This window comes from Zonotrichia leucophrys, chromosome 7 (assembly GCF_028769735.1).
Source record: "Zonotrichia leucophrys gambelii isolate GWCS_2022_RI chromosome 7, RI_Zleu_2.0, whole genome shotgun sequence".
Classification (NCBI taxonomy): Eukaryota; Metazoa; Chordata; class Aves; order Passeriformes; family Passerellidae; genus Zonotrichia; species Zonotrichia leucophrys.
This window is the reverse complement of record NC_088177.1, coordinates 35,221,552-35,240,905: the sequence shown is the minus strand read 5'-3', so window position 1 is coordinate 35,240,905 and position 19,354 is coordinate 35,221,552. Positions and strand designations below refer to the sequence as shown.

At 38.9% G+C, this 19,354-nt stretch overlaps 1 protein-coding gene across 7 annotated transcripts in view; it reads left to right on the top strand.

Annotated features, from left to right (window-relative positions):
* Nucleotides 1-19,354, top strand: part of MYLK (myosin light chain kinase) — a 196,111-nt gene that overhangs the window by 140,450 nt on the left and 36,307 nt on the right. For all 7 annotated transcript variants that reach the window (XM_064719107.1, XM_064719109.1, XM_064719110.1 and 4 more), the window contains 3 exons: nucleotides 7,582-7,632; nucleotides 9,205-9,332; nucleotides 12,740-12,893. In XM_064719107.1, coding sequence (XP_064575177.1) covers nucleotides 7,582-7,632; nucleotides 9,205-9,332; nucleotides 12,740-12,893 — 333 coding nt within the window. The remainder of the gene's footprint in view (nucleotides 1-7,581; nucleotides 7,633-9,204; nucleotides 9,333-12,739; nucleotides 12,894-19,354) is intronic.

Genomic DNA, 19,354 nt, shown 5'->3' with positions numbered 1-19,354 from the left:
TTTTAAACTACACTGTGGCTGAGCTGTGCAGCATAACTTTACTATAGTAGGAAGAAACTGTATCCCACTTATGGCTGCTGAGAGAAAAAAAATACTTTAATGCTTTAGAAAATAATGCTCATAAATCTAAGCATTGGATTAAAGTGTTCGGAAAGAAATGCCCAGTGTTTTTGTAGGGCTAACTCACAGGACTACTTCCAGTAAATATTAAGAAATTGCAATTATCACCTGTCACAATTATTGTTATGAAAACCTGACAGAATATCCTGGATTCCCTCCTCTGAGTAATACTTCTTAAACCCACTCTTCTCATATCCAGACCACATACATTGAAGGGCTGACCCAGCATAGAGTTTGATTGCACAAATGTAAGTTCTTCTACTCAGTTAAAAATAAAATTGCATCAAAGAAAACAATTTTTCTACACACCTGCAAGTTATTTGGCAGTATTTGGTAGCTTCTGATAGAAATCTTTTAAATATGCTACCGTACAGAACGTTTGATTTCCTGTCAAATACATTTTTGGCTAGGTAGCTGTATAATAATACAGCTGTTACACAGGTAGTTGTATTCTCTTGCTGATGGTTATTAATAAATGTCATCACTGGCACTGTCCACATCAAATCCTCCAGAAGGTTTCACTGTCATCTTCCCAGATCTGAATTTTTAACATCATTGGTACTTGAATGCAAGGCTGAGCAGTGACATCTCTGGAACAATTCACCATTAAAGTAAATATGCTAAACAGGATCCCTTATTATGTTAATATATTCTTGTCCATAGCAGGGAGAATTCTAAGTGTTAATCACCATGGAAAAATTATGAGTCAGTGGCCAAGTGATTGGCATGCAGTTTGTTATTTACTCTTCAAAGAACAATCTTGTCAAAGAATCCAAGTCTGCAAGCACCATTTTAAGAAAACGTTATTAAAGCATTAAGCTTGATGTGTCCAATTTAGTTAGTATATAATTAAATCAGTAAACACTTAAAGTTTTCTATTGATTTCTGTTCTCTGAAAATAATATGAAACATGGCTTAGATGAATACGAAATGTTTCAAAATCTTCATTTCATGACAGATTGTTTTGCCCTAAGTGTAAAATGTGCCACTTTCTAAGGGAAGAACTCAATTACTAAGGAAGTTACTGTTCTGGTCAGAGATGTTTTTTTAATTGCAGAAGTGTGGGCACTGGGTAGCAGCTGTGCTCTGTGGCTGCTGCTGACCTCTTTGGTGGCTGGGATAGCGTGGGATGCTCTTGAGGGTCAGTGAGGCTGTCCAAGCCAGTTCCCTCAGTCCCATTCATTTCCCTGAAGGCTCATGCTGCTTTTCTCCTGGCTGTTGTGAGATCTGCACGTTTTCTGCACAGTGAGTGCAAGTACTTAGTGTGTTGGAACAATATGAATTACATTGTCAGAGAAACCTCTAACCAAACTTTTCAAGGAAAAATTAATCTTTTTTCCTAAGCTGAAAATTCCATTCTTAGCACATGTAAATCAAACTGCCATTAGCTGTTTTTAAGACTTAAATAGGATTTCTCTGAAACTCTAAATTATGAAAGGTGCTGCCTTCATTCCTGAGGCTTGAGGGTCCAAAGGTGCAGAGCTGTGCCAGAAGGCCCGACAGCCAAGTTGGGCTGAGGTAAACAGGCAATGCAGGATTTAACCTGGTGACTCTGAAGGTTGGTTGCTTCCACAGATGAAAAATAAATCTGTTACTTTAGTATAAAATGAGCAATGGAGAAACACTGATTTGTTATCCAGATCCCTTCTCTTGAGTACCCAGTTCAGCACTGTTGCTCTAATGCTGGGCATGCATTTTGAACATCTGCCAAGTTACTCTACAGTTCTCATTGTACTGACATTTTCTGAGTTAATATTGGCACAGAACAGTATTTTCCACGTGTATTTCATGGAGTCCTTCCTACATATCTGTATGTTGACAGAAGAAGACAGAAATGTTTATTGACTGTCTTACAGAGAGAAAAATGAATAGTTTTTACAATGTGGCTGCAAACTGAAGAGGTGTCATACTTCATTAAATTACAGTTATGTTGTTGGCTAGAAATTGCAGATCTGAGGTATATAATAGAAGCATTAAGTTTCTTCTCTATAAAACAGGGAACTAAATCCATTGGCTTAATTAATGTCCAAAAGCATATAGCACCTAGTTTTTCCCACTGAAACCATTTGGAGCTCCTGAATGTCCAGATGACCTGGCAGTGTTTTCCTATGGAACAGACTGGGTAGCAGGGTAGTAGCCTACCTTAGACTCCTGTCCCTACACACTTGGGCACAGCTTTTTAGTGTCTGATTGTAGATGTTCTCCAGGACATAAAAAAGGTGAAAATTGAACTTATACTTAAGAAACTAACCTTGCTGACTTGTTCCCAGCAGAGCTCTTAGAGCATTTACATGGCCTGGGTTGTTTGTGAGCTCTGTTTGATACTGGATCTCTTCTGCACTGCTCAGATTTGCTTTAATTGTAGAAGTTGCTCAAGAACAGTGCTACTAAGCTGCTATGGAATTGTTTATTCCTTCAGCTGAGCTGTTTTCAAATACTGAGTTATTTTCAGTGTACCAGGTCATATTATTGAAGCTCTGAGTGTGGTGATATATCCTAGCTCTCTCGTGACTGCAAAAGTGAGTATTTCCTGGGTTTTATTTTTGTTTTCAGAAGGCAGATGGTGTATATGTCTCAATTAAAGGACAATCTCTGCATGATTTAGAAACTAAATACGGGATGTTGCAACAAAATGACAGTTGTTTTTAATGAAAAAAAAATAAAAGCTTTAAAAAACCGTTATGAAGCACACAAACTCAAGTAACTGACTTGCATAGGATTAAATTTTCTAATTTCTGCTTGTCATCAAATTTAAGACAGAGTTGCTTTCTGGTTCATTGTATTTAGATACTAAACAGTAATTTGGAAACACTATGAGAAATTTGCTCTCTGACATGCAATGAAATGAAACTGTTTAAACTTCCAAATCTTGATGAAGTTTTCAAGCTACTGAAAACTGTGTGTTCAGTGCATTGTGTTTGTCATTTTCCTCTCTAGCAATTAGCACAGGTTCATGAATGTATGAATAAACTTTCTGCTACACTTGTAGCCATAAGTTTTCTCCTGTTTCATCTTGTCTGTGCTAAAATCTGTAATGAGTTTTTGTACCATCAACTAGGTCTGTGCCAGAAGCAAGGGAAAAACAGAATAATTGACTACTTTGAACACAAGGCCAAGTGTTTCCTTTTTTTCTGTACTTCTAGCTCTCAGTCATTCCACTCTTTCTGGCAAAGCAGGCAGTGGTGAAAGTTGACAGAGAGCAGTCGCTTTTGGTTCAGACCCGGATATCTACCCCCAGGGTTTCATTTACATGGGGGAGAGAGACACCTCATGATCTCACATCCCACAAGCCTGAAGGATCCAAGTGAGATGGGGAAGAAGGAGCAGATACTTGAATCTGGGCTTTCCATAAATATTCTTCCTACCATGGTGTCTGACACATTACAGACATGACTTCTTTTTTCAGTTTCTCTCGAACTCTGAAAATGCTGAAAAAAACCCAATTTAGTTCAAGATGAAATCTTGGCATGTTTTGCATGAGGGTAAAATGTTTTTTTATGTATGAAGGTATGTCATTAACCCTTCTACTCTCCTGAGCTAAAATGAGGCTGTTCCACAAGCAGACAGAAGCAGGGGTAGATCTTGTTCCTTATGCTAATGGAGTTAGGTATTAACTGTACTTGTTTACCAGGTGCTGAAATCCATCACTACAGAAGACATGCACATAAATTTCGGCATGTCCCTCAGGGAAGACAGTAGGAATTATGGATTGGTTGGAAATACTATCTTGAGTACTGATGTTTTTTTCAAATTCTAAGAGTTTTCCTTCATGCTTTATGAAAGCAAGTTGTGCAGAGAGCCATTTCAGGGGAGGGCTATTTCTATTTTTAGTAAAATTCCAAAAAAGGGAAGCAAAAAAGAAAGAGGGAGGCATCTGAGCATATCTGCTCTCACGACTGCACCATCAGGGCAAGGAAGGGCACAACCAAATGTCTGGCAGCTACCAGCCTGGGTGGGGTTTTTCCTCTTTTTGCTTTATGTCCCCTCACTCAAAAACAAGCTCTGTAAGAGGCAAGCTTGCCTTGTAATGTTTATGTTGTTTCTAGAAGGCAGATTCATTTAAGGGAGAAATAGTAGTCCTTTTACTTCCAGGCTGATTTTCAGCATTGGCTCTTTTCAATGTAAATACCAAAACTAAGACAAACCATCTTTAAGAAAAAAAAAAAGGCATCAGAAGCAGACTTGAACTAACATTTCCAAGAGGCTCAAATATTTTAATGAAAACAATCATTTGACCTTGTCAACTTTGAGTAATCTTACTAGATTTTTTTTCACTAACTGTCTCCAGCAGCCTTTGAAGAAAATAAGTTGCATTTCAAAGCAATGCATAAGATGAGCTGGTATTTTTAAGGAAGATCTAAGAACAGTGGGGTGTGCACTATTAGGCAAAGAAGACAGCTGCATAGAGCCAGAGACCTGTCCTTGTACTCATCCCCTTCCACCCTGCCCCAGCCTTTCATTTCTGCTCAGGGATATTTGTGTCTGCAAAACAGGATATTCAGCCAGACCTTCCAGCAACCCTTGGCAATTTGCATGGTTTGATGAAGTCCAGTGACAGTCTGTATATCCTCAGTTTAGTGAATATAATGACCTGGTGGGTAAAAACTAAAATTTAAACCAAAAACAAAAATGTACCTACATATAAAAGGCAGTGCCCTAGCAGAATGAAGTGATGAGTTCATGTTCTCTGCTTTGCTGCTATGGAAATCTTCACTGAGGTGAGAGTCTTTTAAACTGGCTAAAGCATAGTTGTTCCAGTATGCATGCACCTTGCCTATTAACTTAGGTACTGCAGCTAATACACAATGTTGGCCAAGAGGTTATCTTTGAGTGAAAATCATGCTGGATTCAGGAATTTGCTTTTTTTTTTTCCTGAAAAATAGCAACAGTATCTGCAGCCCGAGATGGCACTTGAAAAATGGCGCTTTTTCTTCATCCTTGTTGCTCTTTGTTCATATCAGGCTTAATGGAGTGTGGAAGCAATCAAATTCCTGTCATTGTAGTTTTTATTAAAAGCCATTGCAGCTCTGAAGAGAGACCCAAAAGCTATTTCATTTCAGTTTAGAGAAGAGCAGAGTCTGATGTTGAACACAGCACGTGCACAAACAAAAATGTTTACATGTTTCTAAACCATGTCACTGAGTGAGTTTACATGGGGTTATGCATCTAATGAGTAACTAATGGGTTTTTTCCATTAATAGGGGTGTTTAAGTACAGATGAGAGGCCAGACTCTACAGGCCTTACAGCTGGCACCTGATCATATACATAATTTCATCCTCATAATATAGCTCCAACCTGAAATAAGAGTTTCAGCTCAGGGTATGACCACACCTGGACAAAGGGGAAAGCTGCTCTGAAAACACCACTTGCTGCCTTGGCTTGTACAACTTGGGCAGGAACAAGGCTGTAGAAATACATTTTCTGTCACCACAGCAGCCAGGGTACATGTCACTCTGTTGGTGGCCCAAAAGTAATGTGTCCCTTTCATGAGTAGTTGTGCTCTTTGAAGGCCTCAGTTTAAAGAGGGCTAAGGCCCCATGGAAGATGTGGCAGGACAGATACCTTCCTTACAGTAGTCCAGTAATACTGGGATAGTATTAGTATCCAGTATTAGTCCAGGGATAAACACCTCACAAGTACTCATCTAAACCTTTAACTAGTTCTGCTGGGCTGGCACTTGTCAAAGAAAGGCTTCTTTGGGAAATATCCAACTATTCTTTTTTGTCTCAGCCATAAGTACTGTGAGAATATCCTACCTCTCCATTTTTGTGCCTCTGGTTGCTAAAAAAATCAATAAATTCAGAGCATATAAAAGCCAAGCATACTTTTAGGGAAAATTACTAAAAAATGGAAAGAAGGTGGAAAACTTTTTTCTGTATTCACTGCATAAAGTTTTTCAGAATAAACTGAATAAACACTGCTGTTGACAGCTAAGCCATTAGATATTTTTTTAAGTAGTTTGATCTTTTCACATCCTATACCACATCCCTACTATCTCCAGTTATTCTAAAAATCAATCTGTCTGTTGTTTGAGCCATAGCATTAGACTCCTGCAGTGGTTTTGCAACTCATGGCTCCTGAGTTTCACGGAGCATCACACGATGTGTTTCAGGGTATCATGCACAGCTTGTAGTTTGCTGCAACCAAAAGGCTTAAAATCAAAAAACTGGTTTTATTGGGTTGGGGGATATTTTGCTGCTCAGTGTCTTTCTAATTGGAAATAACTAAATGAGAAGAGAAGAGAAGAGAAGAGAAGAGAAGAGAAGAGAAGAGAAGAGAAGAGAAGAGAAGAGAAGAGAAGAGAAGAGACCAAAATATTCAAAACTTTTGCATCTGTTATGACTGTCACTAGGCACCTCTGTATAGTCTGCCAGATACTCAAAAGCACTTAGCACATGCTGCTTCCGTTGGAGGCAATAACATCTTAAAAGCCAGACTACTTCAATCAGGCTGCCTAGTTGAGCATAAGAAAATAAGAAATGTTTTTTCACAGCAGAGGCCATTCTCTGACCAGGATGCTTAGAATAGCAGGCAAAAAGAGTGTGCTGTAAAAGGAACGAGCTCCTTCACTTCTGGAATTCAGTGGTTTAAAGGCATCCAGACTGTTGTATTTAATGGCCATCACTATACATAACTCCTATGAATTTGTCCTTTTGAACATGTTTGTGTTTCTGTATTGTAAAACATTACTTGTTCGTGAGGGTAGATTATGGATGTTATATTTAACTCAGTGTTTCTCTTATGCCTGCTGTCTGGTAATTTAATTGGGTGGCCTCTAGTTCTTGTTTTGTGAAAAATACTTATTAGCCATTTTCTCTACTGTTCTTCTACTTACCCTGCACAATTTGTAGAACACTGTCTACGAAAAATTTATGGACCCAAATTTCAAGTTCTAAGCCATATTTTTGAAGCTATGACATTTTCTTTTGAGAGTATAGCAAAAAGTTATTCCTGCTTAAGGAAGAGAATGAGGCAGAGGGATGGTGCCTCATTCAAAAGTAAGTTACTTACTTTTGGTATACAGCTGTTTCTTTGTGAGCTCACAAGTGATATGAGAAGCAGCACATGGTGATAACTACTCTACTTTTAAGTGAGATCATTCAGCATTGATTGTGCTGGAAATCTGAGCAGAAATTCAGTATGAGATGGGTCTTGGCCCAGTATTTTCACCTGTTAAACTGCTGTAAGGAATGGATGATGACAGATCATGGAAGAAGTGTAGAAGATTTCTTTGATTCTCTTAAAAGTTTCATCTTCAACTCTGAATATTCTGAGGATCATCCAGAATAATAAGAGTGTTTTTTAAAGGTATTTTTAATTCTTTAGTTTAATATGTTGGAAGAACATATTTTATTTTCAAGTGCCAACAAAGCATTACTACGGATGTTTGTGGTTAGGCTAGTTCCTTGCAGAGGTCACCTTTGAATCACATGGTTTTTTGTTTGTTTGTTTTTAACTAGGTGAAGCAACAGTGAAGAAGAAACCAGCTCCAAAGACTCCTCCAAAAGCAGGTAATTTGTTGCATGTGTCACCCACATTTACCAGTGCAACTGTTTGTCTACTAAGTTTGTTTGCACGTGTGATTAAATGGTAGGTAAGTCCAACTTGTTAACACTGTACTAAGAATTAAATTATGAGCATCCAAAGAAGTTACTCAGATGGACTATACCAAGATCCTACAAAGTGTCAGTAGTGTGTAACTTATGCCCTTTTGCATAGCCACAACAAACCTTGGCTTTCTGTGAAAGAATTTTTTCTGTGTATCACAGAATCCTCTGCCTGAGTAGCTACCCCAGAGAAGGTGATAGATTCTACTTTTCCTCATCACTGGCATTTTGTTAACCTGTTGGTGTGTTTCCAGTCTTTGAGGCAAAGCAATCTATATTTAAAGTTGCAAGGAAATTTCCCCTATAGGAACCTCTTTTCCATGTCTTAAAACTTCACCAGACCTTTAAACTGTTCAAGCTGCTTTCTAAGCCAGATATACACCTCAGCCTAGCTTCCTTCAGATATTTTAAAAAAAACCCCACTTCTAAAAGGTCAAGTCCACAGCAGAGGGAACCCACTTTGTTTTAATTACTTTAAAAAGGAAAAGAAAGCACTTTTTTCATGCCCAGCAGCCCTGTGCTATGTAAAGAATGTTACATTTGGCAGTGAGGTCATTGTAATATTAGGGAATGCCTCTTAACATTTCTGTCAATATATCCTCAAGTCTGCCCCCTTCAATACACACACAAAAGAATAATTTTTTTATCTTGCTGCTTTTATAAGCAACAGTATTGGTTTCACCCTGGAGTTGTCCAGCCTATGATATTTCTGGCCTCTGTGCTTAGCAGCTACCAGGGGTCTGACACTCAGCCACAGCTGAGAGCCAGGCAGGAGCACTGTTAGCAGGAGATGTTCTGCCATCTATTGATACTCAGGCAGTGAGAGGAAACAGAAGGAGGAATGCCTGATTCATTAATAGAGGGGAATGAATGGGACTGTGAGGTTTAAAAGAAACACTGTAATACAGAAAGATCCATCATTGCTCATGGCAAAATTTATTGTGATGGAGAAAGACATCAATTTCCTTCCTTGTCTCTCATGATGTTTCTGTGCCACATAATGTTTATCTGGCTACTGAGATAACTATAGGCAGATCTTGAGTATTAAATTTTCTGAATTTTCTTGGTGACATCAGGGAGCAGCTTTGCAGACCCCCTCAGCACATGCAGATTGTTAAGAAAGAGCCATTCTTCAAATATGCAAGGTTCAAAAGAAAAAGATTTTCTGAAAAACCCACAACAAAATTTCATAAACTGTATATTTGGAATTGGTGGTGGGTGCCAATGTTTTTGTCTTTTGGATGTCTGTACCTTGGTCTTGCATGAGCAAACTTTGGATGGGTAAATTGTTATTGCTTCACTCCCCTAGAATTACCAAATCCACAGAATTTTTTTCATTGTAAGCAGCAGGTAACTGCTAATCTGAAATTCAAATGCTCCTGTGAAACAGCTGAGCAGAGAAATGTATGTGTTTTGAATTTTAAGAAAACTTAGGGTCATTTAAAGGGTTATTTAATTTGTTACTTTTCCCTTCAGCTGCTCCTCCTCAGATTACTCAGTTCCCAGAAGACAGAAAAGTCCGTGCAGGTGAATCAGTGGAATTGTTTGCCAAGGTGGTGGGAACAGCACCCATAACTTGCACCTGGATGAAATTCCGTAAGCAGGTAAATTGTTTTCTGGTTTCTTTTAACAACCATTGAAAAAGCAGAGCTGGAAAGGAACACCATTGACTATCTCCCATTTTTGCATCTCCCTTCCCGAGGAACTGGCAAAGTCCATCTTGTTCCTGCAGATTGTTCTCCTCACCTCTCCTGAAAACATTTCACTGATGAAGATTTCACAAGCTCCATTGGCAAATTATTGCAGTGTTTAAATAGCTATAGTGTTCGAATTTTTTTTCCTAATGCCAAACCTAAACTTTCTTGCAACATTTTAGACCCTTTACTGCCTGTCCCCTCCTGTTAAAAATGATAGTTTCTTTGTGAAAAGTCTTAGACTATGAATTAAAGGATAACTGATGGGAAAGATGCAGGTATCTGAAAAGTGTCTGTCACAGGGGACATTTCTCTCCTTTGAAAATGACTCCTTCCTTGTTGATGCTGGGTCTAAAGTAATGTCAAAGGGGCAAAATACCATTATAAAAAACTTGAGTCTTGCAACACAAATGTCACCATACAGGGCACAACAAAAATCCATGCCATGAGTGCTCTCACTCTCTAGTTTTAAAGTTCCTTCTGCATGAATTAATATCTTTAAACTATATCACATGTCCATAAGGGCAGTGTCTAAAGAGAGTTGCTTTAACAAAGCTGTTTAAAATCACTTTAAATCAAATAATCCAATATGCAAGTTCAGACTGGAAGATGAAGTGTCACGCTAGGACAGAGCAAATATAAATATCAACTGTAGCTGCTGTTCTGTTTATTTCGTTCTGAACTTGTCATGCACTCTATACAACACAAATAAAAACATCTCCTCCTAGAAGGAAGTTTAGACTCTAAATCCAGACATGTCAGCATTTAATTGAAAGAATTCAAAACAGTTTGTTAGTGCAAAGGGTATTCCAGAGTCCATCCTTGCTAACTCCAAATGACCTCTTATTTTAGGGGAAAGGGTAGGTTTTTTCCTGAACTCTTATATTTCCTTAAATTTCTTTATCTTCAAGACTGGAGTTAACCACTGCTTTCCACAAAAAATAGATCTCAGAAACTTCACTGACATTCAGTGTTTGATTTTGCTAAGCTCTGTCTTTACGTTTAGGTAAAATGTGCCCCTCAAAACTGAGTTTCTGGTTTGGGCAGAATTCTGAGTTCAATGTTGAATACACCAATCCTATTTACCTGGATTTTAAGGCCTTTTATATATGCATGATCTATGTGATAACAGCAGCTAATATGTGATGATTAGCATCTCCTAATGCCGATATCAGATCCATAACCTGAGATTCAGAGTATTTTTCTCTTTTGTAAAACGCTATTTTTATCATCTTTATGCTTTCTTCTGTAGTTATCCACTATGAGAAAAAGTGAAGTACTGCAAAATCATAAATTAAAATGACAAAAAAAATTAAATTATTCATTCTGAATGAGGTACAAAAGAAAAAAAAACTTCAGGAAGGATACCAAACACTGTAGGAGGACAAGTGAGGGCAGCAGTCTCTCATTTATTAGTTTAAAAGGGGAGCCACTTACTGTGTCCTGTGCTGCACCATAATTTTGCTTTATTTTTTTTGCTTACACTTCACCACATATTGTTTTACACTTGGATTTCTTCCTTTTCTATAACTATGGTTATTTCAACTCTGTTCCATTCCCAGTCCTAAAAGTGAAAACCAGCCAAGTGTTTTGACAGTTTACTGGGAGTTATTTGTAGTTGTTATTTGAGTTGATCCAGCAATTGGTGAGCTGTGATTCCAGCCCTGCTCCTGTTTGCTGCAACTTCCTCTCTGTGTTTCTTCCTCACATCCCCTCAGGTGCAGGAGAGCCACAGTGGCCTCTCTATCTCTTTTGGGTATTCCAAAAGAGTATTTTTGCTTTTAGAAAGGGAATGTCATGAATCTGTGACCCATACTGTTGTATGCCATGGCAGTGCAGTGGAGGGGTTCTGGAACTGTGCTGAGCTAAAGAAGGGAAAGCCTTGGAAAGCCTTGGAAAGCCTTGGAAAGCCTCTTCATCAGCTGAGTCCATCACTGAACACTGCCAGCTGTTGAAGCTTCTCAACTACAACCAGTGAATTTCTTTCAGGATCCCAACCCATGTTCCCCACAGCCACTGCAAACCGCTGAGCATCCTTTCAGGGCTGTTTCTGCATCCTTTCAGGGCTGTTTCTGCATCCTTTCAAGGATTTCTCTGCATCCCTTCAGGGCTTTCTCTGTATCCTTCTGGGGCTTTCTCTGAATAATGCAGATCTAGTTCTACTATCACCCCTTGACTAATTTTAATGAAGCATAAAGGAGCAGTTTAGAATCTCAGAAGTATGTTGGCAAGGTGGAACAACTTTCACTAGATTTTAACCCTACATAATCCCATTTGCTAACTTTCCATTTGAGTCATTGTAGGAAAATCTTTCAAAAGTTACTTTTGGGCAGATAGCAGTGCATGTGTTTTTCCTCAACTGAGGAAGGAGCAGGGAAAGCCCTGTTCTTAAAGTTTTGATTTCTTCTCTGAATATGTGGGACAAGATAAGACAAGCTGAATAGCCTTCATTTTTAATTAAATTCTGAGAATGGCTTGGAAGAGTCACTTATCTAAGAAGGAAGTGGTGGGAGGAAGAAGGGCATTGACATTGTGTTGTCTGTTTCATAAGAACACAGTGTACAGCTTCTGTAATTGCAGGGTAGCATTATGAGGTTTTTAAAGAACTGTCATGTCTCAAGCTAATGCAGATTAAAATCTAAGTCACCTTGGCAATTTATGCTATGATAGCTCTGTTTCAATTAAAAACTAGTTTATAATATGCCTATGGTATTCAGCAGAGATTTTGATTTTTGCTTCTCCAGAAAATTAAAATGCTGTGGGAAAGCTCAATATGCTCTTTGAATGTCTCTCTGTACAGCTGTAGTGTTGTATCTCTATTTCATATAACATTGTCTTCAGTTGTTCTAACCCAAAAAAACTGCTACCCTGGTTTGTGTGGAAGTACAGAATGAAGCTGGTTAGAACAAGAGGGCAGCAGTGGATGGTCTGCACGTTGGGTGGATGGCAAATGAACTAAGGCTAAACCCTTGTTCCACTGTGCTTTCTTTAAGATATGTGAGACCAAACTTTGTTCTTTTGGCAATTGCACAGTTTGCACTTTCAGCCTGTCAAAGAGAAGTTAAAAAGTGACACACCTGTTCCTTAGTGGGGTTCCAGCAACACCAGTGCTCCCTGTGGCCTTTGCAGGACTGGAGCCCTTATAATGTTCCACTGCATTTCTAGATGATTTGTGTGGATTACACAGTTTATCAGCTGGACATACTTCTGTAATAGAGTTATCTGCAAATAACACTCATACGATAACATTGTATTGTGCTTTGAGCTCTTTCACGTACAAAGAAATCTATCACATAACTTTTCCTTCAATTTGGCAGATTCAAGAAAGTGAATATATTAAAATTGAGAATGATGAAAACAGCAGCAAGCTAACAATATCATCAACAAAGCAGGAACACTGTGGATGCTACACCCTAGTTGTAGAGAACAAACTTGGCAGCAAACAAGCACAAGTCAACCTTACAGTTGTTGGTAAGTCCAAATTAATGTTTTATTTATATACTTACTCTTCAGACATCAGCCTGCATTTGCATTTTATATAATGATATGCCACAGGTTAAATAAAATAATCAGTTAAATTAAGAAGACTGAAATAAGAACTAGTATTTCAAAAAATGTATAGTGACATTGTAATAAGGACTATAAGTTAAGATCTGTAGGGCTATACTGTGTTTATTTGGAAAAAAATCCTAATTCCATGGTGATGAAGGCATAAAATACATAAAATAGCTCATGCTTAAAAAGAAATGCCCCCACAAGATAAAAACAGCTCCATGTCTCCATTTCAAATTCCTACCATGGTCCATTGTTTCACAGGGGGAGAAATCAGCAAATAAAGACAGTCCGTTTTAAATATTTTGGAACCCTTCATCTGTGGGCTTTTACACAGGTATCTTAAAGCTTCAAGCAGCCTTGTCAGGTGACACTCCCAGGCCATCAGGTTTGTTGCAGAGACTCTGGACAACTGCACAGACATGCAGACTGGCAGACAGCTGCAGTTTATTTGCAGATAAAGCTGCAGCCTAGTGAGGATCAGCCAAAATCTAGATCTGTGACATCTGGCTCTGAAAGGGCTAATGGAACCCACCTTGGTGTGGATGCTTCAGGGAAATCCAGGGAACTTCGGCAAGCCAAGATGTGATTTGGCTAAAACATCAGTCTGTGGGATGGGTCTGCTTCTGGGCTCTGTTACCTGCAGAGGGGTTATCACATAAGGTGGTGCCCTGACAGCCACAAGGGTGTGAGCAAGGCAAGAAATGGCCAAAAGATGAATGTCTGAGGCCAAAGATGAATGTCTGACTCCAATGAAACCAATGGCAAAATACCTTTAACCCAAATGGGACTGGAGATTCATTCCAGCAATCCAGTGAATACCATACCAGGTTTAATGAGTACAATCACATTTTCAGGTACAATATCCACTGAAGCAGACTGAATGTGACTCAGTTGCATGTTGCTCTACATATTGTCATTAGAGCCTTCCTGATTATTTAAATTAATTCCTTTAATTCAGTCTGTGGCTTTAATTGCAGTTAAAAGATAACTGGATGAATGAGTGTAAATATCAAGTGGATTCCAGCAACATGCCAGAGAATTCAAGAACAGAAGAAAATAGAATCAGTATTTTTCCCATGATGCATAGATAAATTGCACTACCCCTTCCAACAGTGGTTTGTACATGTCAGAAGTACAGCTAGGTTAAAAATGAACACCATTGGGAACACCATATATCTTGAATAAATATATACATTGCCCTGGGTTTAGGTTTTGGCTGCAAAACCCCAACACAGCTGATTAGCAGCTGGAAGAATTGCAGGAGATTAATTGCTCTTTATATTTCCCTCCTTTTCACTCTTTCCTAGGCAACTGCTGCAGGCAGATAATTGTAGCAGGTTATTGGGCAAGATGGATTTTTTTAGCTGCACAAGGCTGACAATTCCTATTATCTTGTTACTGTGTGAGCCTTGACTCATTATTATATAAGTCACTGGTTTATTTCCTTTGGAGTTAATTGGTTTGAAAGTCTTTGAATTCTATAACCTTATAAAGCTACATCTCAGCCTCCTGCTCTGCTCTTCCCTAAGAAATGTGCCAGAGAACTGTGGGATTCCCAGAGATGCTTTTGGGAGAGTTGGGTGAAGAATCCTTACAATGTGCAGGAGTTTGCCATGTGTTTTGGCTGATGACAAGATCTCTGTTTCCAACTAAAAAGAATAAATTCCATCTTGTACGATTGCCAAGCTCTTCTGTGAGACATCTCGCTGATGTCAGCACTGCTGAAGGCGTGACAAGGCCTCCTAGCTTGCTGCACATGCATTTTAAGGCCAGATTCTTCCATCTGGGCACTCACAAATGTGGGAAAAGGGAGCAAAAATGTCTTCTTTATAGGAAGGGGGTTAGAATCTCACTATGACATAAAATCCTTCACATTGTTTGCACCTTTAAAGGTGTCAAATGTTCACTGAAGTTGGAAGGTACTTTTCTCTAAAGCCTGTCAGTCAAAATAGGGACGCTGTGTTTCTCTGAATATGCAAAACCTGGCACTTCTGAACCTACCAAAGCTCATCCTTAGTCCTAAATTACTGCCTGCCCATTGTCTCTGCACCATCCCAAGTACTGGGAAGAAACTTGCTCTCCCTGCCCTGACCCCACTTTCATAGCAAGCATTGGTGGAGAAAGTCCTGGTGCTAGAGATCAGCTCTGTTTGCCTCAGCCCTTTATAAAAAGCCTCTAAATTCTGTGTGAGCTGCCTCCCTGTGAGTATACTGAGAAAAGGCACATCCATATGTGTGTGTTGTGTGCTCAAAGCACTGCTGCCTGACCACACTGCACAACTGAGCCTTGAATGTGTTGAAACTACAAATACAGAACATTTGCTTTCTGTAGGAGCGTGTCTGAGCAGACCCAGAGCTGCATTTCTCAAAGGGCTAAGAGGCTTGGCTCTTCTGAATTTTAGCAAATCAAAGACATTTTTTTAAATATAAAATGAAATTATTATGGAAATAAAGATGCATTTGTTTTATTATTATTATTACCTCCTTATATTAATAATTATTACATATTTCAATTTATTATTACCTCTTACAACCATGTAGGTTTCAAAGGCTTCATGCTGATGGGGAAGTTTCTTATGTGAAAGACTCCAATAAACATTTCTCAAATTAAATTTGGACTGTAACACATGTAAAGGAGCAGGTTGCCCAACAAAGTTGTACAGTCTCCGTGCCTGGAGGTATTCAAGTTCAGACTGGATAAGCATCTGAACAATCTGCTCTGACCTTATAGCTGATCCTGCTTTGAACAGAAGGTCTAAAGACTTTCCTGAGGATATTTAAGACCATCCTGGATCTTGGTTTTATACTTGCAGTTGTCAAAGACCTTTCTTCACAAAAAAATAACATTATTCATTTAACTTCCAATAAGAGGACAAAGGATTGAGCTTATCTGCAAGGACTGAAATCAGAAATGATCCTACTATGATTTAAACTCTGACTCCTAGATTGCAAACTCTATCTGAGTACAATTTGTAGAAATTATTTTTAATAATGACATTTAGGGAAACAAAGATACTTTGCATTCCTTTGAATTTAGCTCCCAAAGTCTTAAATTTAACTGTCAGACTCGGGCCTCAACTACAGTCTTAATTAAACTGTGCAAGGGTTCTGACACCTAAAGCATTTAAATAATTTATGATTTGATGCTGTTTGGGTCATGGGAAAGGATGCTCTTGAAAGAAGCCCAGCTTCATCCCATGAGTTTTATTTCCTTTAATGAAATAAAAATGAACAAAATGTCCATTACATTCAGCCTTCAGTGTGAGCTGTGTGCAGTCCACACAGCAAATGCACTGATACATAAACAAGTTAGAGGAGACTTTTTAAATAATGGTGTGATGCTGAGCACAGAGCCCTCAGCCACAAGGACTGAGCCTTGTGACTCATTGTGTAACTTTGTACAAGCACTAATAATGTTGGGAGACCTGCAAGTCTGTGGGACATCCAAGTTAAGCAGTGTCTTCTTTGAAAGGATTGACTGGTTCCAAAATGTCCATGTTGAGCTCTTCTCTACTGTTACGATCAGCTCTCTTAAATAAGCAATTTCCTTAGCTGACTGATCTCTCTAGGGAGATTTTGTAACATGTTTCTGCTTCAAAATCAAAACAGCCTGATGTGAGATTGAGCTAATGATTTATAGCAGACAGTGTGTCAGATGGAAGTGGACGTGTGTTGCCAAAGCTGTTAAATGAGCCAATGATGAGCTTAGTGTAAAACATGACTGATTTAGGCAAGGTAGAGCCCTCAGTTTACAGTGACAGCAAGGAATATGCATTCCTTTCATGCCAGTTATTTGATGTATTTAATATATTTATCAAAATTATGATTCTGAACATTTTAGCTGTGTGATAGCCCCAGGTCTCTAACCACCTTTGAGAAAGAAACTTGGTTTTCCTACTGGCTAAAGCTGGGTACTAAGAAGTGTCCAAAGAATAACACAGAATTCAACAAGGGTATCTGGCATTAGAGAAATAATCTGTTCTGCAACTATGCCACAAATTTGCCACATGCTTTTGGGCTTATTGCTTCACGTTTCCATGCCTACTATTCAGGAGCTTTTTGATGATCAGTGTGTAGTGAATACTTTATATATCAGTGCTGTCTTCTAGTTTTTTTTTAAGACAGAACTAGAAACACACAAACTACCTAACTGGGGCCTGATTTTGACCAACCTTGTTTGTCTTTTATAAATCTTTGGGATCTTTTCTATTCCTGATGTGGTATTTTGTGTTTATATACATATATCTATATATGTATATGTATTGTACATAAACACACACAAATATATATAAGTATCATGGTGATTAGTAAGCTCTATGGTGTAGATATATGCAAAAGAGTAAGAGCAATGTCATTAAACCCTGAGAGGCCTAAAGTTAAAAGTTAAGGCGGTTCTGTTACTCTCGACATTGGTGCATATACTGTGATTTGCAGCCTTCTCTGCTGTTGGAAAGTGATAAACCAAGTACTCAGGGACACACACACATATATAAGCATGTTGGACACAGGCATGCAAGTAATATAGCATGAATTCCCTAATATCTGTTCCTCTGCTCCATTCCATACTTGACTTGGGATGGGGAAGTTACTTTCTGTGAGGACGGTGTTACTTCTTTGCCTGTAGCAGAATGTGTGAGCCCAGTCTTTCCAAGCACAAATGAGAAAATACAAGTTTACTTGAGAACAAGGTCTGATCATCACTAACACCAACAGTCATTGAATGTAATGGTAGGATTTTTAATTGCTGCTATGAAGGGCTTGGTTCTGCTTCCAGAGAAGTCATATATACGCAAGCTATATTAGAATTTTTTTTCTCCCTCGATACTCTGTTACAAGGAAACATGGTAGCAAACCCAGCAGTGCACAGTGACCCTTTCAGCACTGTGAATGCATTGTGGGAGAGCCTGAGAAATCTGGCTCAGTGCTCGCCACTCAGACAGAGAGGACCCAGTGGTCAATGTTCTGTGCTCCCTCTCTGGAAAAGTTAAGTGCAGACATCTGGGAAGCAGACAGTGAAACGAGACATCCATAGACATTTTGACACTGAATATTGTAGCTCAGAAGTGCAAATATGAATGATTCTGAAGTTCTTTTTTTGAAAAGAATCAGATAATATCTTGCAGTATCCATGTGATTCCCTGTTTACAGTCAGGTCAAGAATGCAGTGAATTTCTTAAGAATATGTGGGTGGATTCGCTCTGTAACCTTCAACCTTTCAAATTCCTCTGGTTTGCTGGAGTATTTTTGTCACTGGTTTTATGGTTAAAGGGCAACTACACTGGTGGTTAAGGAAGAGATGTCTTATGTTGCTGCTGTTGTAGTTCAAGAGTATAGTAGCCTCCACTGTCAGCTTCCCACTAATGCATAGTGGCTCTCCAGCTGTACCAAAACGAAATTTTCAGAGAAAGACAAAAATGTGTAGAGGAAAACCAGTTTACTCTGCTCTGTGCATCTGTGCTGGCACACTAATCCAGGTTTATCCCTTGAATGGCCATGTAGTTTCAATGTCATTTCTGTTAGGAGAAATTTCAGTAGAAATCCATGCACAGTTACTTTTTCATGATGGTTACCTTCAGCTTGTTTTTGAGGAAGAAAATAAATATCTTGGCAATTGCAACAAAATTCTTATATTTTACCTAGTTACTCAAAAATGATTAATCACAACTCCTCCATGCAAACATGGGGTTCCTGAGACCCAAACTCACTCCAGTGGAGACTAATCCACAGATAATCCTACTGGGGAAACTCCTAAAATTTGTTGTGCCTTTCAGTGGGCAGGTTTGAGCTCTAATTCAGTCAGTTATCAAAGCAGATACCTAACGTGCAGCACATGAGTAATCTGAACAGCTTGTTGATTCAGGCTCAGGAGCAGATGGTTTAGAAAAAGGCTCCTGAGAATGCATTATATATTTGTTTGTTCCATTAGGGCTGTGGCAGAAGGAGATGTTCTTGTGCTGAGGGCATTTACGTGGGAGTGGTGAGCTCTGGTTTCGTTCCCAGCTCCATTCTCCTGTGTGTCCTTGGGCAAGGTCATTTTACACTTCCATGCCTCAGTTACCCCAAGAGCACAAAGTGATGCTCTGGGCCACCAGTATTTGTGAGCTACTTTATCCACAGGTCTCAAAAGGGCAGTTTTTAAATAACTTCATTTTCTGTCAGAGTTGTCAGGAGGAGCAATCTGCTGAGAGTACTCTGCAGTGTATTTTACAGGGGAGGTGTAAATTTCAAAGTCTGGACTAACAAATCTTTACCATGGGGTTCCTGCCTCTGCTGTTTTTTAGGAGAAATCTCATGTTCATTTCAGTTTCTCATGAGCTGTTTTGCAGGAAAATGCAGGCATTTTTAAATTTAACTTCATGCTAAACCTGTGGCACACTA